Here is a 24,688-nt window from a genome sequence, read left to right as displayed (position 1 = left end):
GGCGAAATGGTTAGTGATATTTCGCCAGTCCTTACGTTCAGAGTTCAAATTCTGCCGTGGTGGATTTTGCCTTTCATCCTTTTAGGGTCGATGAAATAAGTACCACTGGGGTCAATATAATCGACTAGCCCTCTCCCACCAAACTTCAGGCTTTGTGCCTTTTGTAGAAAAGAGGGCTATCTTATAACTGGTAACGATGGAGGTGGAAGGTGGCTGGGTTTCATAAAGGTTTCAAATTTTGGCACAGGGACAGCAATTTTAGGGGACAAGGGTTAGGGGATTTGTCGATTCCATCGATCCCAGTGCTTAACTGGTTCTTATTTCATCAACTGCCGTAAGGACGAAAGAGCTGGAAGAAATGTCACTAAGCTCAAATGATTCTACCAGTTCGTGGGTTTGGTTAAATTTCACGGTAACATCAATAACGTAACGGCAGCAGTAACGGGGGGGGGGTAGTGGTGGTGATGGTGGAACGGGACGAGTTCATCTGTAGTGGTAGTGACAATGGTAAAGGAGGAGGGATAGTGTTGACGGCAATGGTGGCGGTAGTTATATCGGTGGTAGTAGTTTTGGCAGTTGTAGTGGTAGCAGTGAATGCCGGTGGTGGTTTTTGTGGTGGCGGCGGCGACGGCGGTGTACATGCGTAGGTGATGCATGTAGTGACAGTGAAACGAGGATTTTTGAGTGTTTGCGATTGTTGTAATCGAAGATGTTACTGGCGATCGTAATAGTTTGTTACTATTTAACTCCCAAGTCAATCCTAACAGCGCAGAGAGAGAGCTATGATCAAAAACATTCCTATAGAGATGATCTCGAATTTTCCTTTACTCACAAGGAACCGAATCCCACATTTTCAAAAATGCCTTTATTTATTTATTTATTTATTTTTTTCCATTTAAGACGATAGTGTGTGATCTGCGAGTTATCTTGGCTGCTATTTCATACAGGTCAAGCGACCGCCTGGAGCGACCACCTATCGGCTCCCTCGTTAGCTCGTAGTCGTTGTAGTAGTATTCAATGTAAATAAGACATTTTTGGTTGTAGTGATGGTGGTGGTGATGCCCTCTTAACTAGTTTGGTGGCGGTGAAGGTGGCAGAAACGCACTCACTCTCATGGTGATAGTGGTGGTTATGGAGCTGTTGTTGGTTACATTTGTAAATGTTATTGGTTGATGCAGTTAGTGAGATTGCGAGGGAGGTGGTGACGACTGATGCTTCTATCACACAAACTGAAGGAGGGTGAGTGCGTATGTGTGTGTCTGCTCTACTGCCTCGTTTATTTCAGTCGGACCATCATAGAAGTCGAAGAGAGACGTTTTTTTTTAACCTTCTAAGCCTCTTCTCGATCCCCGGCAGATATGGCGAGTAAACCAGACGAAGCGAAACCTGAAGTAAGTTAGCAATGTTATTATAACCGTTAATAACTGTCAAAACGAATATACTAGATAGTAGTACTAGAAGTAGAAATAGCACTAGTATAATAATAATAATCATTTCTTTATTAACCACAAGCGTTTACATAAAAAAAGACATTATGGACAGTACAAGACAAAACAAAGAATGTGTGTGTGTGTTGTGAGGGTTTTGCGTGTAATAATAATACTTTCTACTATAGGCACAAGGCCAGGAATTTGGGGGAGAGATAAGTCGATAATAATAACCATGATGATGATGTATTTATTAGTCTCAAGGGCTCAAAGAGATATGAAAATATGATCATCGTCAAAGAGGGAACTGACAAAAGATGTGAGGAGTAAGAAGACTAAGATAGTTATGTACAAATGAAAGGAGAGATGAAAGATGTTATACAATTTAAAGGAGGGCGGGGTGGAATTAAAAAAAATTTGCTAAATAATTAATTGCACTGAAACAAATGTAAAATCACATTAATTAAAACGCGATAGAATTAAAAGGAGATATAGCATACAAACATTTTGGGCTTTCAGACACGAAGCAAAGAGGAAATGACTGATGTTTTGGTCGCGTTAGAGTACTTTGCATCCCTACCCGTCTGCCATTGTTGATACCGCCGTGTAGTGCACCCAAAGGCGCAGCTAATATTTTCTGAATTGGCTCGGTTAGATATTATTCGTTGTCTTCCAGATAATACTGTTGTAGTTTGTTGTAAAGTCATTTTTTTTCTTTCTTTCTTTCTTTAATCAACTACCAGATTCTTCGCGTGTCTCCTATATTGTAACCCCCAACTGTACCTCAGTCCTTTTTACATCCCCGGAATATCCATAGCACCACAGATATATGATTAGATATTAAATTGATCTTTGAAAGACTGAATCTCAATTCATCCCCTTCATTATTTTGAGAAGGGGCGTCATCCCTTTCTGGAAGAGGTTGAACCTCCGAACACGTTTTGGTTATTTACAATTACTATTCACTTACCTTCGAAGATCAAGCTAATATCTAATAGAGAAAATCGCATATCTTGTGAGTGCACGCGTTTGTATGTATGTAACTTATTTCTCTCTCTCTCTCTCTCTCTCTCTCTCTCTCTCTCTCTCTCTCTCTCTCTCTCTCTCTCTCTCTCTCTCTCTCTCTCTCCCGGATAATATTGTTGTAGTTTTTTGTAAATCATTTTTTTTTCTTTCTTTAATCAACAACCTGTTCTTCATGCGCCTCCTATATTGTAACCCCAACTGTACCTCGGTCCTGTTTACTTCCCCGGAATATCCATACTCTGAAAACAGGTTTGCTTTTCTTGTTTCTGCTTCAGGTAGTTTCTGCTGCTTCCCTTTCTCGTTTTCTTTCCTAGTCTTTCCAGTTCTTTAAGCCTCAAGTGGTTGTCACATCTGTAGCAATACTGCATTATGCCCTGTACCATCAGTCCTATGCTTTTTTTGTCTCGGCACCTTCAACTAGGTACACAACTCTGGTGAGGCCCTGTGACCTTAGATGACTATTAGAGCTTGCATATCCATACGTCGCCCCCTGACCATACGTCGTCTCCTGTCATCTCGGCTTTAATCTCCTGCCGCATACTACGATACAAAATTGGCGACCAGCCATGGATCCACATCGTTTTTCAATGTCTCTCATAAGTCACCCTTATATTTCTCATCTCTGTATACCGGGAACATGAGTGTATTGGCGGAGGTTTATTTAATTATTCCAGCTTGTGTTTTGGCAATCTTCATCACACACACAAACACAGGTACATTGCAGCTTACGTCGGTAACTGGTTCCAAGACATGCAACTTAACTCGAAAAACGACGTAACACGAAAAAGAAAACATTTTAAAAACATTATAAACGCTTAATTGTTATAATAAATGGTTTGTACGTATTTTCACAGGTATTTTATTTGATTTTCCACATCAGTATTTACTTTTTGGGTGTATTTGTTTCAATTTTCTTAATTTTTAGGTCTTTAAATAGGTTCGCTGAGACCGAACATAAAGTTGAATAATTCGAGTGAAGTTAAGATGTTTTTATTAATTTCTTTAAAAAAAAAACGAGGTAAAATCGAAAAAGACTAACTCGAAACATTAGTTGGTGTACGCCTGTGTGTGTGTGTGTGTGTGTGTGTGTGTGTGTGTGTGCACCTTAAAAAGGGTGGCAGATGTATCTAATTATCGACTAAACAGTAGTTAAAAGAGGTACCGCCAGTAATTTTGGGACAAATTCTTTCTCAATCGAAATGAAGCGTTGTGGTGTAGTTTAATGTACGTTTGATATATATATATATATATATATATATATATAAAAATATATATATACGATAGCCTTCTCTTGCATTAGAACCCGAAACAAGGAGACACTGTGTCGATTAACAAATTTCTCCGAATTCCTTTTTCTGGGAATTTTGTTAAGTCTCTAAAAATAGTGTTTGAGGCAAAGCTAACCTCTTGAATACCTTTGCGATTACTACTACATGCTGCATACTTCGTCTGCTAATGGCTATGTAGGATTGTCGTTATTGTGATAGTTGTTACCGCTACCGTTAAAATTATTCCTTAAAATATATTAGATATTATATTATTTATTAAATATCCAGTTTCATCATTGTTTTTATTTCGTTCTATCGTGTAATTTGATTTTGCATTGTCTGTTTTTGTGCACATTCACATTAGTTTTGATTGCTGCTCGGTAGTCAAAAATTGTAAGCAAATATAGTCTGTAAAAAATCGTTGTTTGTCTATTCCGGGTGTCAGGGACAGACGGTCTTCGGGTTAATAAAACCTTTTTAACCAAATACTTCAAAACATTTTCACGTGGTAAAGCTTGGATTATATACGCGAGATTCGTAGTGGAGAGAAGAAAACAATAAAACTCATGAGCTTATGCTTCGAGTGTCAAATAAAATAATAATAATGTTTTCAAATTTTGAGACAAGGCCAGTAATTTTTACAGGAGGAGGCTAGTCGATTACATCAACCCCCAATACTTGACCCCGAAAGAATGAATGGCAAAGTCTTCCTCGGGGGCCTTTGAACTCAGAAGGTAAGGAACGATTCTGTCAGCTCACCGCCAATGGTTCCTGATATAGTCTCAATGCCAACAGTTTTACGGGGAAAGGACAAACCCCAGTACTTGACTGGTACTTCATTTTATTTTTATACATCCCCGGAGGAATGAGTGACTCAGTCGACTTCGGCGGAATTTGAAGTCAGAACGTAAAGAGCCGGAAGAAATGACGCTGAGTATTTTGTCCGACGAGCTACAATGATTCCTTTTTTTTCCTTTGCTACCAGGAATGAGGAGGACGATACAAAAACAGATTACAATGGGTGAATGTTTACATCGCACTAGGTGTGGAAAGAAAATAATGATGAACAAATAAGGAGAAAGAGTCGGAAGAGGCTGGTGATGACACAGCAGATTAATGATAATGAAGAGGAATTCTTTCACTTTTTTAATCATAACAATCAATAATTACTGATGTGTTTATATTTTCTTGCCGGAAGTTGATGTCAGATTTGTGTGCTCTCCCCACTCTCCCTCTCTCTCTCTCCCTATCCATCTATCTATCTATCTATCTCCTACTCCGGTTTTTTCTTTTTATTAGATTTAAAAAATTAAAGCGGGAGATTTTTTCTTTTAGTTTTGTATTCAAACTACATTATCTGAGTTACATGAAATGTCAGCAACCATATTATATGTAAAACTCTGCCATAATTTCCCACCTCTCTCTCTCTCTTTTTCTCTCTCTCCCTCCCTCTCTGTCTGTGTGTGTTTGTACGTGCACATCATTGTTTTGTTTTTTGCGTTACTTTCGTTTCAATAAGTTACTAAAATAGAAAATAACCTGTCTATATGTTTGTAATCTAAGTGGCCGGACATAGGTTCTTTTTGATCTTGTCCACTCCTTTGAATCGATAGACAGACAGACACACAGTCAGACATATTTATGACTATATATATATATATATATATATATATATATGTATGTATGTATCGTAGCACCTTGGGCAAGTGTCTTCTACTATAACCTCAGGCCGACCAAAGTCTTGTGAGTGAATTTGGTAGATGGAAACTGGAAGAATCCCGTCGTACATATGTATGTGTATATATATGTCTGTGTGTGTGTGTATGTGTCATTGTGTCAGTGTTCTTCCTCCTACTACCGCTTGACAACTGGTGCTGGTGTGATTACGTCCCCGTGACATAGCAGTTCGACAAAAGAAACCAATAGAATAAGCACCAAGCTTGTACAAAATTTTTTTTTAAATGAAAATAAGTACTGGAGTCGATACATTCAACTAAAAAATTCTTGAAGCAAGTGCTCCAGCATGGACGCAGTCAAATGACTGAAACAAGTAAAAGATTATATATATATATATATATATATAAATATATATATATATATATATATATATATATATATATATATATATATATATATAATTTAAAAGTTAGGGTTCAGCAAGTATTGCTTCACCACACACCGAAAATTAGAAATAGCAGCCAAAAACTACTATTTCTGCTATTTATAATTTTCGGTGTGTGGTGAAGCAATACTTGCTGAACCCTAAATTTTAAATTGTGGTTTTACATTTACCGATAATGGTTTTTTAACACACCGGACTACTTGGTAAAATTACTAATTATCAATTAATTATTAATTTTTATCCTATATCTGTATATATATATAGATGGAAAAGTCTTTGACTTTTCGAGCCTATGCTCTGCAACAGAAAGAAATTAGGGGAAAAAATAGCGAGAGATAAAAATGTGTCTGGGTTAACGGTTAGGTATGCTGGAATGAGAAATAGATGGGTAAAAGCAGAAGAGAAAGGGGCAAAGTTATAAACGTATGAAGTTTACAAGAATTTCAAAAGTTCAAAAATTTAGCGACATTTGGGTTTCATCCAGAGTGCATGTAAGATATCTGTCCGTATTAGAAAATCCGTATTCCTTTACGTTATATATATATATATATATATATATATATATATATACTTCGCACATTTTCCGTCACCCACTTACTCTAACAAGGTATTTTGTCAACCCGGGTTTACACTATACGACGTATGCCCAATGTGCCATGCACTAGGACTGAACCTGAGACCATGTGGTTGCGAAGTAAGCTTCTTAACTGAATAACCTTATTAACTGAATAAGCTGTTTAGTGAGACTTGAAGTCCCTCAAAGTTAACTCGAACTTTACAATAAATTCAACCCTACTTTTAGCATTAAGTCAGCGCATCAATAAGTGTACTGTCGTTGATATTTTTAAACTAGATCTAAAATAACTTTATATATATATATATATATATATATATATATATATATATATATATATATATATATATATATATGTCGCTCTGTCAGTCAAAAACTTATTTATCAGTCTGGCTTTCTATCTCTCTCTCTCTCTCTCACTCTCTCTCTCTCTCTCTCTCACTCTCTCTCTCTCTCTCTCTCTCTCTCTCACTCTCTTTCTCTCTATCTCTCTCTCTCTCTCTCTCATGAGTCTTGGCCATGTATACATATGCTGCTATAAATACTGACATGCATACACTAATAAACTTGTTTGCGAATTCAGGGTATGATATATATTGTATGCATATTGTATCGTGTGCGTGTGTGTGTGTACATGTGTGTAACGGCGGTTTTTTTTTTCTAGTTTTTATCTTTTACGTCAGGTTTTTCATATTTTCTGTGAAGATCTCGCGCGAAAATATAGAAAAAAAAAACTTGTTAAAAAAGATTAAACTAAGTTACTTATATATGTTGCAGGTATTGTTTTGTGTATATTTGTTACAACCTTTTTTTTTATTTTACACGTATGCACCAACAAAGCCAAAAATTTCTTTAAGCTAACAGACCTACATTTTCCTCAGCCAACGCCCTCAGTAACATCTTTAAACGTAATTATATTGAAGTGAATTATTTCTGCTACTGAGAATAAATTCTACGAATCTTTATCAAACATTAACAGCAAAAAAACTTACAAGCACAACAAATACTAACCAATGGTGTAATCTGGAATCTAAGAGGTGTACAGACCGCACAGAGTAACCACTGTATATATGTGTGTTTGCTGTGGTTGAAGGCTTGTTATGTTTTAGGAAGTGAGCAGCCAATTTAACTACAGTACGGAACGGCCAAAATCCTCGTTATGCCACTGACTTTCATCCTTCTTATCATCATCAATTTTATGTCCGCTTTTCTACGCTAGCATAGATTGGGCGGAAATTTTTCAGGTAGTATTTTGCAACGAAAGCTTTATCTGACGCCAATCCTTTTTATTCGTCTTATACGACACTCAGGAATACGGAGTATACATTCTAAAGACTTGGAAACACACGGTATAATTTGTAATTCTACAAAAAAAAAAAAAATTGCATCAGTATGCTAACATATCCTATGAATGACATTTTTTAGCGAGCTCTCCGTTAAATATCGAGTGAAAGTGTCCATAAATAACGATTCAACCGTCAAAAAGGACGCTAAAATTGTAAAACCTTTGAACTAACGGCCCTCCAGCCAAAAAATTTGGCACAGTTTCTACCCAAGATTGAAATCTGAAATTTAGAAACATCAGTTTTTCACATAAACTGAGAAATCATTGAGTTTTCAAAAGCCAACATAATAAGATCGTCAGTTTTGTTTATCTGACAAACTTTATTTCAAAGGTTTCGCAGTTAAACATACTTTTTGACGGTTGAATACTTTTTTTATAAACACCGGTCTTCGATATTCAAAAGAGCTCGCTCAACAATTACCATTCCGAGGATATATAAAAGTAATGATGCAATTATTTTTGTAGAAGGGCCATAATTTGTACCGTATGTATTTAAGTCTTTAGAACAACTTACTCCATATTCTCGTGTATTGTATAAGATTATTGCTATCTACGGGGTTTCCTTTCCTTGTGTGACGTTTCATTTTACCTCTTTATTGCAATGCTTCTTCATACTGCCTGGATAGATTTACCATATTTTTCTCCATAATCCTCTAAAGCCGCAGTGGTTTCCCAACTTTCCATATAAACATGCGTATATGTATTCCTTTTTTAGTTATTTAAATTCTTCCTGCAAAGAAGGAGGTAGCTTCTAACAAAAAATATAACACCATCGTTAAATAACAACAGGCGATGAAACGTTATGTGTTGAACTTTAGAAAAGTATTGCATATTACTACTGTTCTGCTCACAGATTGTATTTGCAAAGCGCGTGTAAACTAGTTACTTTCTTTGCTTGAAAATCTCATCTTTTCTAGATTACCACTTAGATTCTTTTATTCTTTTACTTGTTTCAGTCATTTTGACTGCGGCCATGCTGGAGCACCGCCTTTAATCGAGCAAATCGACCCTAGGACTTATTTTTTGTAAGCCTATTACTTATTCTATCGGTCTATTTTGCCGAACCGCTAAGTTACGGGGACGTAAACACACCAACATCGGTTGTCAAGCGATGTTGGGGGGACACACACACAAACATATACACACACACACACACACACATATATATATATATATATATATATATATATATATATATATATATATATATATATATATGACGGGCTTCTTTCAGTTTCCGTCTACCAAATGCACCAATAATTATAGTTATAAATATGAATTTATAATATTAGTAGAGAAGCCAGTTTTTAAAACAGTTATCCGTGAATATTTTCTTTCTCGCTGATTTTGAAAAGAAAATGTACCACTGACCCGTACATAATTTTCCTTTGCCAACCCAAATATCCTTATATATATATATATATATATATATATATATATATATATATATATATATATATATAATCTTTTGTGGGATAAATACGTTTGCATTTGACGAAAGTTTTGATGTTGAAACGTATGTATCCCACAAAAGATTATATATATATATATATATATATATATTGTTGTACTTGGGGATGGTCATATTGCCAGTTTAGCAGTTTTCTTCCTCGCAGTTCGCATTACTATAGGCAGTTTTCCCACCCCTGTATATGGCATTATATATAGATATATAACAGTTATGCTGCATTGGAAATAATACATAAATGACATTTTGGAGCACTTGCTGATTACATCACAAGAATGTGACATTATCAACATGTTCAGTCACTTCTGTGAGGCGTAAGCTTTTTCAGTGTCTTTTAATAATTATTATTATTATTATTATTATTATTATTATTATTATTTATGTTCTGAGTTCAAATTCCGCCGAGGTCGACTTTGCCTTTCATCCGTTCGGGATCGGTAAAATTAAGTACCAGTGAAACACTGGGGTTGATGTAATTGACTAGTCCCCTCCCACAATAGACTACCCTTGTGACAAAATTTGAAACCATTATTATTATCAAAATTCAACTCTATAATATTTATTTAACTTCACATTTTAAACGCACGCTGTGAATCTCCTTGGGGTAGCTAAGCAGCTGGCTTAACCTATTTTCAGACTATTACATCTGTTTACCTTTTCACTTGCACCAACGATATATGGTTCTGCTATTATTAGAAATCATCATTACTTTTCTTTTTGTTTTTGCTGTTGTAATTCTTGTAGTTGTCTTTATTACATTAGTAACGTTTACCGTTGGCAGTATCATTAGAAGTGTGCAGATGGTTTGAGCGCTGTAGTTATTTTTGATGTTGTTAATGTTGTTTGGCACTTGGTCAGACCTAATTGAGCAAACACATAATCAAAGCATACCAGCCTTAACCATCCGTGTTGTTAGATGTACCTTTTTTTTTAACTCATCTTTTAGTCAGCTGTAGTGAAAACTGGATTCGACAGTTATTTTATATGTTCTTTGTTATCAAGACACTAGATCTAAAAAGTATAACCAGTTAACAATGAATGTTATTACCTCTCATGAGAATGACAGTATCTGTTCCTCCTTCCTAGCTTAACTTTTTCAAAGCTACAGAGATTTGTGGGAGAAATAGATGGATATATCCTCAAAACAAAACAAAAATGGTCCAGATACTTGCAACAAAAAGGCTGGATGTCAGATTAGGCCCACCACACAAGTAGTAAGGGGTACGATTTGAACTCAGAACGCAGGGTCAAAACAAATACTGCAAGGCGTTTTGTCTGTCTAATGTGCTAACGCGTCCACCAATTCGTTGACAGCGGAGGGAAGGTATTTTGTCCGAAGCTGTATACTTCCACCAATTCTTTGATGAAGTGATATAATGAGAGATTATTGCTGCTTTACCTAATAAGCCAAGTGACCTCGAAGCCCCATCATTTTGTATGGCAAATACGATAGTGTTAGAAAAAGTTCCTACAACATTTAATTACAAGGATTTACGTTTTGAGTTCAAATCCTGTCGCATTCGACATGCCTTTAATTCTTCTAGAGTCAAAAGTTTGGGATCGATTCAGACACTAGTAATATTATACCTGTTGTTAAAAAAATACAAAATATAAAGTAATCGCGATTATGATTATTGTTGATCAGGTGGTACTATTAAGTTAGACATGGCCTGGACCAATCTTTGGTCGAAACATATCTAAGTTTATCTAAGTTTATGGTTTGGTAAATCGTTAGAGCGAGGGTATACTTTGCGGTATGTGATCCTGCTGTTTTCACTTTGCATTCAAATCTCGCTTTTGGTTGACTCTGCCTTTTCAATTTCCGTGATCGATGAAAGGAAATACCAATCAAGTACCAGAGTCGATATAATCTACTGTTCCCCTCCTCTGAAACCTTGTCCCCTCGCATGCTAGAAATGATAGTTATGATTAAGCGGCAGTGGCGGCTCATAGATAAAATTAGTAGGGGTGCTGCTTCAGAAAATTTTTAGCCTTTGTTTTAATATTGTGTAAAAGGAAACAAACATAAAAAAAAAATTTATACATAAACTTGATTGGTTCGCGTTTTAGCCACTGCCGGGTAGTGTGTTTAATTTGTTCACTGTACACCGCCGTGAATTGCCCCCTTGCCCCTTGCTTTTCAAAAATTCCCTCTAAAACACAAAATAAGCGGGGGAAATGTGCCCTATTTTTTCAAATCCTGGCAGCAACACTGAAGCTAGAAGCAGGATAATAATCTAATTCTACACTTTATCATATTCAAGAACATAAACACGTTTTTAAGCACAACGCACGCGGTGTCAAAAAGAAACACTACTTTTCATCAGCACACCGGGGTCAGCACTAGATGAACGATAGTGCTCTCTCTCTCCCTAGCGTAAAGCTTCCTATCTCGGACATGTAAGCATTCGCACAACAGCCAAACACCGCGTTGCTGGAACTGTGAAGCGCACAGTTCTATATAAAGGTTTTTGTATTTTTTTCATAAACTAGGGGATGGCTACTGACATTAAACTTGAGGATTATATAATATACAGAAAGAATTAAAGAAAAAAGGACTCATTATATTGCATGTTATCGATAATATCGAATGGAAATAGGGGGTACTGCAGTACCTATACACGAGCCACCACTGTTGAGCGGTGACTTAGCAGAGTCGTTAGTACGTCAGATTAAAATAACTTATAGTTTTTAGGTCTTTCATCCTTCCTGGAAAAAATGCAAGGCGGCATTTCGTCCGTCTTTACGTTCTGAGTTCAAATTCCGCGGAAGTCGACTTTGCCTTTCATCCTTTTGGGGTCGATAAATTAAGTACCAGTTGCGTAGTGAGGTCGTTCTAATCGACTGCCCCCCCCCCCTCCCCAAAAATATCAGGCTGTGTGCATAGAGTAGAAAAGGATAAAACAAGTACCAGTTGAGCACTGGGGTCGATGTAATCTCCTTAGCCCCCCCCCCACGAAATAGCTGGCCTCATGCCAAAATTTGAAACCAACATTATTATAATTAATGTTAGCGGTGTAATTGCTTTCGTGATGGACAACATTACTGTTACGGTTGCTGCTGTTGTTGTAATTTTGTATATGGGCTTCGCAATCATGAGATACTGGATACGATTTCTCTGAGTGATACAATCGCATGTGTCTTATATACATTCTAAAACCAATCTTAATTATTACACACCAAGAATTTTATCTAAAATATATGCACTTAAGTTTAAATCAGCGCTTATGATCAACACCATTGTTGAATGTAGACAAGAGGAGCCTATAAGTTTTGGGGTCCTCTAGAGGCCTTTTAGTTGTTGATACAGAATATGGTTGTACAATAACTAAACTTGACAAAAGGGCCATTAACATATATAAACAATTTCGTGTGAATGAGGTTGGGGAAATACATCTTTAATTACTCAGTTACAAGAAATTTTTCAATAAGAAAATAGATACTTGAAATTCCTTCCCAGCGAACTTCCTGACTCAATGTAATTTAATTCTTTAGTAAGATCTCGTAAACTTTTAATTGCAAGAAAAATGAGCATATAAATTGTATTGATTTCTTACAAAATTAATAGAATAAACTAACGTATTGAGAATCTGAAAGCCCGTTTGAGACAATTTTTTTCTGTAGCTTGTTTAGTTTATTCATAAAATTTGGTCCTGATAGTGAAGAAATATAATTATTTAAGATAAGCATTAACCGCGTCCCTCTGCGAGGACCGTGAACACTGTCCCTGCATTCCGATCAAACCAATACTAATTAGATAGCTCTGTTCTTTTAGTTTCCCATTCAATATTTTGAAAATAAAATATCACTGTAGCACAAATAAATGCGATAGGTTGCATGTTGGTTATTTAAATGCATCTATGATAATTATGCTTAATGATCTTTTTGGTGAACACAGTTTAATATTGGCTTTAGTATATTTATTCTTAACGAGATGTATTTAAACCTAAACAGCCCTCTGACCCCCTTTCTGTTTCTGTCAAACAAGTTTTCTTATTATTTTCCCTTTTCATATTTTCCACACTTAAATACAAACATAACAATCTATCATACCAACATATGGCATTGAATCTTCTCATGTTTATACCATTATAATATTTTGGCACATTATAAATAGCTGTGAGTTATGGCGCCAAATGTTTTCTTTAGTTATTAACGATTACTCATATACACAGAAATAGTAGCGAATCTATTTCGAAGCATACTCTGTCGTCTTAAAAGTGAAAGAATATGTTGGATGATGTGACATAGATATACTGTGATTAAAAGATGTGACTGTCGCGAATGGAACGAATTTGATCACTAGCCTGCTCAATCAAAACTGACCTGAGCCTAGAAACAACATACAGGCATACAACATCGACCAGACACACTCACACATAACATACAAAACTCATGCCTAAATACAAACATACACAAATACAAGTAAGCAAGCAAGTGCAAACACACATGCCATCAGACAGATATACATATACAAACACCGACACTCAAGTATGTAGTTGAATATAGATTAACAATACTAGTGTATCATCTATGACAAAGTGCTTCATCTATGTCATTGAGTCCTGACACCTCTACCTAGATACCAGACAAAAAAAATACACTTCTACCATGGCACCACTTCCAGTGGTTGTCCAATCAAAAGTAAAAGTTAATAAACAACAACATAGCATCTGTTTTAATTTTACTTTAATGTGATGAGGATTTTATGGGAGAACTGAAGCTGAGGCTAAGTTGGAGTAATGTAGATTACAGATTCTAAAAAGTAGATTTACGGTAAATGTAAGATTAAGTGCATTCAATAAAACCACGAGCGAAGCATTTAACATTTCGGATTCCTGCCCTTCATCAAACAGTGGGTGAAAGAGAAACGTTAATGTCGTTACAAGAGTTGACAAGTAGTTTCATTTTTAAATTACTTTCAGAGAACTACATCGTTCCTTTAGTAGAAGAGGCCTAAATATCTCACCAAACTTTATTGTTGAGAATGTCTAGAATAGCGGTTTCAAAGCGATATGCTAAAGATAGAAAAAAAAATATGTATATAAATGAATTCTTTTAGAAAATCCATATTAATGCTTCACCATTTTATTGAATGTTGTTTTCGTAATTTTGTTATACATAAGTATGATTAGTAATATAAAGGTGGAGGCGTGTAACTTAGTGTATTGCACTCATGATCATAAGATTGCAGTTTCGATTCCTGAAACGAGTGATGCATTGGGTTCTTCAGCAAAACACTTCATTTCATAGTGTTCCAGTCCACTCAGCTGACAAAAATGAGTCATCCTGTGACAGCCTGGCGTCCTGTTCAGGTGAGGAATATATACGTCACAGAATCCGGAAAACCGGCCTTATTAACCTATAACTCGCCAACTACCTTAATCCCTTTCAATAATACAAGGTAAACAATAGTCTTCTATAATTTTTTCTAAATTTTAAATTTTAATATATGACTTTTTTTTAATTTCCATGTGGAATGTGCAAGTAATTTTATTTTCTCTCCACTACATCACGGATTCAAAAAGTTTAGGAACCACTGATCTCGTGGTAATACTGTATTAACTGATTCCCATCACAAAGTTACAAGCTTCGAACATTAATAAATTAAGAATAAACGTCTAAACTTTCAGAAACCCAGTCTTTTGAATACGGTTGCAAATCGAAGGCACACTTAGAAAAGGATTTAACCCTTTCGCTCCGACTTTTGTACAATCTGTTTTTATTTTATTTGTCATACTTTCCACTTCTTTAGACCTTCATTCTCTACCATAATTAAAATCTAAACTTTTTTTTATCGCTACATATGATTTTTGAACGTGGGACAAAAATGTCCTAATAGTAATCTAATGAACAAATACTTGGGACCGTCCTATCACAACAGTATTTCACATGCACGTTGAGCAAGTTCGGAAAATTACGGAAATAAAAATGAAATAAATTTTACAGTTTATTTCAAGCTATAATTGCTTTCTCGTAATATTTACGAGAACAACCATGATTTATAAATACGTGCTATGTATGTTATATTGTAAAACATTCATCAATGCATAACGGAATGTTGAATTTCTGGCAAATGTATTGGGTTCTCCATTCTTTGTTCCTTAAGTACATCTAGTACATCTGCGACTCTTTTGTTTTACTGGCATATGAACCACCTACACTACAAATCAACTTTGAAGTCTTAGAAGGCCGTCCGAAAGATCTCATTCTCTTTTAAGGAAAAATCGACCTTCCTGCCGCGATCAAACGTTCAGCTACATTTACTAAGAAATTTATAAATGGTTGTTTCGTATGGTGAACTTTAGAGTGAATAACATAGCTGTTATAAACAGCTGTCATCAGAAGCCTGAAGAACACTTTAATCCACCATTTTCTACTTTTTCGATCCGGTTCATAGTGTTACCATTTGATCAGAGCGATCTTCTCCAGCCATATATTTGTTATAAAAGATAATCGCTTCTGGACAAGTGAACTTTTTCTTTTTTCCCTCCTACTCCTTACGCTGTGACCCTGATTTGTCCCATCCCAAGCCATTTTAAATGAAGAAAATTCACTTTAATATTAAAAACTTTTCTTGGGCTACATCTGTCCCATTAGGAGCGAAGGGATTAAATGAAATGACTCAACCGAGAATTGAACCAGCTTCTCAAGTTCAGTTTCCAAGGAACTCACCTACAATTTAAAAGTTTAGAAAAGGTCGTTTTAGCTACTCATGTAAGTTGTCAAAGAGGCGGTCGTTTGGCTCTGTTTCAATTCTTAATAGTTGTAGCTATTATCATTTTCATGCCTGGCAAGCGAGGACAGTGATAAGAGAGGTCAAGTTAACCCGCACAGACACCAAGACAAGGTAATAGAATAATAGCAATTAAAGATTGGTCTCAAATTTTGGCACAAGGCCAGCAATTGGGAGGAAGGTGCAAATCGATTTCATCGACACCAGTGCTCAACTGGTACTTGTTTTAACGATACCGAAAGGATGAAAGGCAATGTCAACCCGGTCGGCCTTTGAACGGTCGGAAGAAATGCAGCTAGCACTTTTTTCTTTTTTTCGGCGCAGTAACGATCCTGTCAACTCGTCGCCTTATAGTAACTAAAGATTGGCAATAAAAATATTATTACGATGTATTTGTCTTTGGAAAAGTACAAAATAAATCGTTTTCACAAAATGTTTACCAGCAATCTAAGGGGTTAATATATAGGCCACTGAGTTATGAACCAAATATACCAAAGGAAAAATAAATAAGTAGAATTTTCGCAGTCAGTGTACAAGAAATCTTATAGGAAGGAAGTAATTCTTGCTCTGTAGCCGCTAACTAAAAATATATTCCAATCAACCGTTTGGAGCCACTGTTATCACGTCACTAGCAACTAATTTATAGTTCTCAGTCTAATAAGCTTTGTTAATTGGTTTACTTAATTCCCCTCCTGCAGCTAATTATAGCCTTCAGTGGATGATTGTCGAATGGTTTTCCTTCAAAACTTTCTTAAAACCAGTTGTAGTGAAAACTGGATTCGACTGCTATTTTATGTGTACTATGTAATCAAGACCCTAGATCTAAAAAGTATAACCAGTTCACAATGACATTTTTGTCTGCCATGGAAATGACAGCAACAATTCCTCCTTCCAAGGTTAAACTCCACCCAAAAAAAATTACGTAAAAAATTACAGCTTTACTTTACAGTAACTGTTAGTAAGTGTTTAAAGTTGGTGTTAAAGCAGATAATGCCACCCTATGGTACTCGGGTCACATACAATCCTTTTCTAACTTAACGCCTTATGTTATGATTATATAAATATAACATTTTGCTAAAATCATTATAAGAATCATTAGGTTTGACTATTAATCTGAACTCTCATTCATTTACACTTCCTCTCAAGGAAATTCTTATGATTTTCATAGGGTAACATACGGTGTCCTATATACAATGTTAAATTACTCGTATGGGCATGATCAGGTTTATATCGAACAATAGCTCGTGGAAAGTTTGTACACGCTTGAATTAAGGTTTGTCTGTTTTGGGAGCTAAAATGCAACTCAAAAGTCAAGCTTACATTTAAATTTTCCGGTCTAAATTCAGATATCTTTCATAGAACATGAGAACAATTTCATTAGAATATTTCACTCGTAACACTGAACCGAGATTGAATTCTCCATCTCTAAATATGTGACTCCATCAAACAAAAATATGTCCATGTCCTTAAATGTACGCTTAAGATCAAATACCGATCTCTCTAACAATTATATATTTCTTGGAATAAAATATAGAGGCATTTAGTATTCTAATGTCTACCTAACATTCAATTTCGAGTTCAAGAAGTACCTTCGGTTTTATGGATGCTGCCTTCCCGACTAAGACTGGAGACGTATGTATTTATGAAAAATGTTTTTAGTTAAAAGCCACCGTGTGAAATGTCTTGAGTGGGGATCGATTGCAATGATCAGATCTATATCATCTTCGCTTTCAGCATTTCGGACTAACAGAACAAAGTTATTGTGACAGTGAGAGATGTGTCCTGCTGTAGAGGATGCCGACTACTCAGTCTGTTGGGATCAGTCTGACAAAGTTCACGTGTATTAGGCGCTGTTATCGTCCGTTGATTGACATCAGATACAATTTTATCGAGGATTTTCCTTCTAGATCCGCCTAAGTTTGTTTAACAGGCCCTCCTCGCGCAGGTTTTAACCTGGGTCGATCTTGGTGTTGCTTAATCAAAACATGACTTAATTTTTTCCCTGGGACGGGAGGACCAGTGAACAGAGCGAGGATATCATATGCCGCATCGTATACTGAAAAGTAGTGCCACTCCACATCCTTTTTAGGTATTAGTCGAACATTTTATTAGCAATCATTCCTTATACTGTCGGCTCCACATCTAAGGTTGTCTATTTTTAACAGGTACAGTATATTAGTTTTAACATATTTAATGCTGCATCAAAAATCGAATTAGATATACATATACAGTAAAGAAAAAAAACACGATACTAGCACAATTACTAATATAATTTTAATCATTTCGGCAAGTACGTGAGACAACTACAGATATGCTTCGGTATTATTCTGGTCTTATCTGTGGAACATAGATTTCACTGGGTTTACCGAACTACTGAAGGGAAAAGCAATATTGCACACGAATAGGCGTGTAGAAATTAATCTACGCAGATTGATTCGAAAGACTTGTTTGCCGCAAATACGGTGTAAGATGAGTGGCAGGATATGAAGAGTCAGTCCTCCCACACTAATGCAACACCTTAAAGGCTCTCATTACAACTCCTTTTAAGAAATACCTTGATTCAGTTAGGTGTGTTATTTGACTGATTCAGCTTCTTGCATGATATCGTTTAAGGATGAAGTTATATGAAATATTTTTAACGAATGTATCTTATTTATTGATGTTGTTAAGCCAACGCCACGACTCCCACTTACAACATTTTTGTTAGTCCATCATCGACATTAAAACATTGGCCTTCATGATGAATGCAATCTTAGAACCGACAGCCTTACAGCTGACTCATGAGTGAGCGTATGGGCTTATTTTAAATGAATCATTTACAAACCATATCATTTTCCAAGTTTTACACAAGAAGTTTGATTGACATGTAGCTAAACTATGGAGGATTGCCTGATTTTTGAAAGAAACCTACGACCTCTTGTGTTATGCAGATAACCCACCCAAATGAGTCAAGTTAGCTTTTTCAAACTTCAGTAATTGAATTTAAGCTAAATAACCTGTGATAATATATTAGGGCTGGATTGGCTTCCAGAATAGTTTTTGTCTGAATAAAGGTGTAATTACTCATAGCTTGATGAATCTTTCTAAGATTAGAAGGATTTAATGAATTAGTAATATATGAGTGGTTATGCAGAATGGTTAATGTATTGTATAATGACAGAGAATAATTATCGGATTGTAATATTGTATGTAATATGTGTGTGCTGGTTTCAAAATATAGTATCGTGTAAAGAGACTTAGTCTGCCACTTCGGAATCGCAAATAAAAAGCCTGCAATATCAGCCGTCAAAGATGGCTTAATATAAGTACCAGTAAAAAGGCGGCGAGCAGACAAAATCGTTAGCACGCTGTTCGAAATGCTTAGCGGCATTTCGTCCGTCTTTACGTTCAGAGTTCAAATCCCGCTGGGGTCGACTTTGCTTTTCTTCCTTTCAGGGTAGATAAAATAAGTACCAGTTGAGCACTGGGGGGAGGGGGTCGATGTAATCGTCTTGCACCCTTCCCCATAATTACTGGCTTTGCGTACCAAAAATTTAAAACCAATATAAGTACCAGTAAAGGCGACGAGCTGGCAGAATCGTTACTGCACCGGGCGAAATGCTTAGCTGCATTTCGTCCGTCTTTACTTTCTGAGTTCAAATACTGCCATGGTCGACTTTGCCTTCCATCCTCTCAGGGTCGATAAAATAAGTACCAGTTGAGCACTGGATGTAATCGACTTACCCGCTCGCCCGAAATTGCTAGCCTTGGGCCAAAATTTGAAACCACTATAAGTACCAGTAATGGGTTGAGTCCAAAATAATTTAATGTAGTTGTTACCCACTTTACAAAACGTGATGTGTTTAGAAATAAAGATGATGACGATGACGATGATAAAATTTTTAAGTTATTTATTCTATAGTCATTTCTGACTTTCAACGTTAATTAGTCTTCAATCTTGTACATTTATTTAGCTATTTTCTAATCACTCGGTAAGTAAAGTGATATATCTATTCCGCTGATGTGGTTAGCATATCATCGAAACATACCCGATGCTATCTCTCGTATTTCCCAAAATTATTGAAATATTTATTAGTCGCTATGGATCTATTTTAAAACGGGGGCCACATTTTTCATTAATGTTTTACGTAGTGTTTTTGGTACGGAAAGACTTTCAAACTTCGTATACTTATCTATTTTGTGTTATAGAGCAGAAAAATATTTTTGTATTCGAATTTATTTCATGTAAAAAATTGTCTTATTTCGATAATTTCAACCAATCACTGACAAGTATTCAGTTGTTTATATTTACTCCTTTGGCTGATTAAGCGATGTAAAGCGTATTTAATCTCCATACCTTCGTTTTATTTGCTTTTTTCATTTTAAATTTGCTTTAACCCTAACCCTAACCTTAACCCTAACCCTAACCCTAACCCTAACGTTAGGGTTAGGGTTAATTGTTTCAGAATCGTTTGTTTATGTAGTCGGCACTTAATGTATATCGGCTGAATGGACGTCAGTAATTGGTTGAAATTACAGAAATACAACAACTTTAACATGGAATAACTTATGGAATTCTTTTTTTTTTTAAGAAGACTAAGAGAAAAAGATGTTTTATATGACACATTCTACTAGTGTTCCAAGTTTCAAAGTGTTTCGTTAATGGAAAATGTGGCCCCCGTTTTAAAAAAGATCCGTCGCTATTACTTACTTCTGGTTAGCTTTACTAAATGCTCCCTTCAATAAAAAATATTACAGTGCTGGGCTAGTTATCCGACAAGCAGGGACAGAAAGTGTCTAGGATTTCTGGATTTTCCAGTTTTCTAGAGACAGTCAAAGATACACATCTAAAATATAGGATAAGCTATGAAAAGTAAAGAATTAAATTGTATTTAACAGATTCAAAATTAATACATCTGAAAAGCAGGGTCCGTTCGAGATTTATTAATCCACTTAAAATTCTTAAAATATATTATGCTATACCATGTATACAGCATAATGTATATAGGATGAAAATTAAAGGAAGACAAGTAAAGAACATGATTTAACAAATACTAGTATAAATTAATACAATTCGAAGCAGTGTGTGTTTAATTTCAATCAATCCACTTGAAAATAGTAAAGAACTATTTTTAACACACCGTATGCAAATCAACTAACTTCAAAAACAGGGTCTGTTTACTCAATACAGTTTATTACAGAGCATTGCACAGTATTTAGAGACTTCTGGAAGCCGGATCAGAGGCCCCGTACTGTAATACTATCTTAATTGTATACTGTTTAGCATATCTTTAAAAGTACAATGTTTGATATGCCTCTGAAATGTGGAGGACATATGCACTATGTACATACAGTCTATAAAGAAAATTTCTTCGTTCATCGATCGAAATGGAATGTCCGATAGCTTAACATCTAATGAACCAACAAGTCGGTGCACATTTTCGCAAAATGTCAGATATATAATAGAGTATTACATTTTTGTTTTCTTTTCTTGTAAGTGTCAACTAATTCCGACTACATAATTAAACTACCGTTAACATTTCAAAAGGCATATTTGCCATAGCTCTGGATAATATAATATATAATTAGTAACCAGAGAACAACATCTATTGTTAAAATGAATCAGACAAATGGAAGGCTGTTTGCTTAGCCTAAGACGGACAAATGGAGGAGGAATTGTCTTCCTTTTTTTAGACGTTATCGTATATTTGCCTCATTGCTGCCATTGTTTTAGTTTCTGCTGTGTAACTAGCTCAAGTAGAGGGGTATGGAAGACGATGTGTAGAGTGAGCAGCTAATTTATATATTGTCATCTCTTGCTGTGTGAACTCTTGGTCAACATTTTAGCTTTCTCTCATTCTCTTAAGAAAACTAATTTAAAGAGACTTTATATGAGCAGCAATTTAAGATCGGTGAGAGCAACATAGCGGCTGACTAACATCCGGTGATCGGAGAGCAACATAGCAGCAAAATAAGTACTGGAGTCGATTTTTTCAACAAAACTCTTCAAGGCGGTGCCCCAGCATAGCCGCAGTTCATTGACTAAAAGATAAATGGCACCATCTACACCACTCCTACCACTACTAGAATACACTCATCTCAAACTTTCTAAGCACGAGTAAAAATATGCGTAACTGATAAGATCTAACAAGGCCGAAACATTCTCGCCGTTATCATCGTATCGGTCAAAGATCAGATCTTTTCTCCATTACAAACCCCATGCAGTCTTTTATTAGTTAGGTTTTCTGAGTGGTGTCCCTTGCTTCTTAAGAATTGATCAGTAAGCTTTTTTTTTTCTTCCTTATAGGTGTAATTTTAATTAATCTGTTTTGCGGGAACACAGTATTAAATATGTGAGCCTCCATTTTATATCTGTTACTCAAGGGAGTTAGCAGCCCCAATTCTCAGAATCTCCTAGACTGTAGACAGGAGGGAGGAACGTATCCACAAACCAGAGACCGAACCCGAATGCCTGTAACTGAGTAAATTCTGTTTAAGATACCCGAGGATAAGGTAGTGATATTAGATTATGCATCGGATTAATTCCACCACCTAAGTAGGTCACGATGGCATTTGAACTCAGAAAGCAAAGAGCCAGAATATCGGAAGGCATCTCATCCAACAGTTCTGTCAGTCCACTGCCTTAAACTGGTGCTTTATCATCCCCGGAAAAATGAAAGGCAGTGTTGGCCATGGCGGAACTGAACTGAGAATGCAGGAGTCCTGACCGGAGCAAATACAGCAAGGTATTTTGTCGGATATTCGAACAATACAGTGAATTCGCTCTGACAGCACTTAACTATATGTTTTTCAGGCAGAACCCATCTCTGAGAAATTTTCCCCAGTCATGCAATAATGCAGTGTTTCATTTGGAAATACTATAAAACGAATTAGTGATACAGTCTATATTTAATTTTACATTTCATTTAATTACAAATCATTTTCTAAGATGCCGGTTCATTAATTCCATCAAACGTTCCATACAGAAATATTTTGATTGCTTTAGTTTACCCAGCCCATTCTCCACATCAACCCAGAATCGTCCAAACCACTTTCATCGGACAAAATAGGTTCACAAAAAAATGGGGAATGAGTGGAAAAGTTTCTGAGTGCAGAATACACTGTTTTCTATTTTATTTGCTATTTTTTTATGGGCAACACTATAGCTTCGTCGAAGGGGGCTTTTTGGATTCGCTAGTGTTAGACAGACCTGGTAAATGAATTTAGTTAATTATTTCGAAGTCTTGCTAATTACAATTACTTTAATTGTAAAGTAAAAGCAATCGTCAGAGGTGGATTCTGTCAGAGCATAATAGAGACTGTTAGATGCAAGTCGTCTCGACCAATCCAACTAATACAGCCACGTATTGAGGAGAAAATCATTATCGATTAAATTTACCCGTGTATTTGACTTATACTTATTCCATCGACTTCTTCACGATCACACGACTTACTAGAAATAGCAGCTAAATACCCTTTAAATCACACTAAACTGGCCTGAAGATAATAACACATTCTCAGAAATCTTTGATTATCTTATTCCTTCGTTTGAAAAAGTAAAAAGTTCCCCCCGAAATATTATGGGATCATTAAACATTATATGTCAGGTAATACAATCTTTTTCTCTTTGTTTTCATTCATTAACATCACCCTACATAATTTATTTAAACCTTCAGCCGCTTAACTCAAAGTATTATTTGGAAACATTTACCCATTTACATATATTGCAATACTTCAAACAGATTACATTACTTTATCACGCTTGTAAGGATACTATGGAAACACAGTATGATCGCATCGGGAATGCCTTACGTCATAAATTTGCTCGATCAGAGATTACCTGTGGCTATACAACAACACTCAATCAAACAAACCATCTAAGTCAGTGGTTCCCAAACTATGAGTCGCGACCCACTGATGGGTCGCGAACGGAATCCTAGTGGGTCGCAAAAAGTTATAAAATTACGCATTAGCTTTGATTAGCTGCTGTCTATCAAGATAGTTCAAAACTCATAGACTGGTTGTTTTATCAAGCAGTAGGCTTTTTTCACGAACTTAACAAATCAGAGTGGTCATTTTCTCAAGTTATTTATTCGTACGTAATCGTAAAAAGGAAAAGACTGTTTTTACCTATTTATAGAGAATTTAACTAGGCGCAGTACAACACTGATCGAGCCGATAACAGTTACTGCTTCAAGGTTTTGTATTAGAGTTAATACCTGCCCATAGGGTATGGAGACGTCGAAACAGTTATAAAACGTTTTGTTTCACATTTAATATAAATAGTAAAAGATTTAAATCAGTAAGACAGTGTAAATTTCACTAAGTTTATAAATTATTCAAAAAAGTATAGGAGTGATCACCAGGAGGCTACTATTTAGCAGCTCTCAAATTCGGCTGAAACTATCACGCATGGAACCTGATGTTAATTCTATTATTGAGCGTAGCAAGAAACAGTCTCATCCTTCTCACAGGCCTCAATGAAAATGTAATCTGAAATAAATTTGTTTCTTTCATTAATGTTTTTACCCAGTAGAGTTAAGTGGGTCGCCATAAACTGGTGTCATAAATAGTGGGTCGCGTCTCTAAAAAGTTTGGGAACCACTGATCTAAGTAGAATCGTGGAATTACAAACCGATACACTATAACTTAGCTTTCATCCCACCAGTAGTAGAAAGAAGCCCTTTGTCTCTTGAACATCATTGTTTCGATCTTGTATGACCAGGTGAAAATTATGATCACT

General features: G+C 35.9%; 1 protein-coding gene across 2 annotated transcripts in view; it reads left to right on the top strand.

Moving 5' to 3' along the window:
• LOC106871405 (ninjurin-1) overlaps positions 1 to 24,688 on the top strand; it is a 99,289-nt gene that overhangs the window by 46,411 nt on the left and 28,190 nt on the right. Inside the window, exon 1 of one of the 2 annotated variants that reach the window (XM_014917827.3) lies at positions 1,284 to 1,391. The exons of the other annotated variant lie outside the window; for it this stretch is intronic. Within the exon in view, the coding sequence (XP_014773313.1) occupies positions 1,359 to 1,391 (33 nt within the window). The 5' untranslated portion in view covers positions 1,284 to 1,358. Of the gene's footprint in view, positions 1 to 1,283; positions 1,392 to 24,688 lie in introns of those variants that run through there. 2 annotated transcript variants of the gene reach the window in all.

This window comes from Octopus bimaculoides, chromosome 1 (assembly GCF_046866305.1).
Source record: "Octopus bimaculoides isolate indiv1 chromosome 1, ASM4686630v1, whole genome shotgun sequence".
Lineage (NCBI taxonomy): Eukaryota > Metazoa > Mollusca > Cephalopoda > Octopoda > Octopodidae > Octopus > Octopus bimaculoides.
This window is presented reverse-complemented; position numbering and strand designations above follow the sequence as displayed.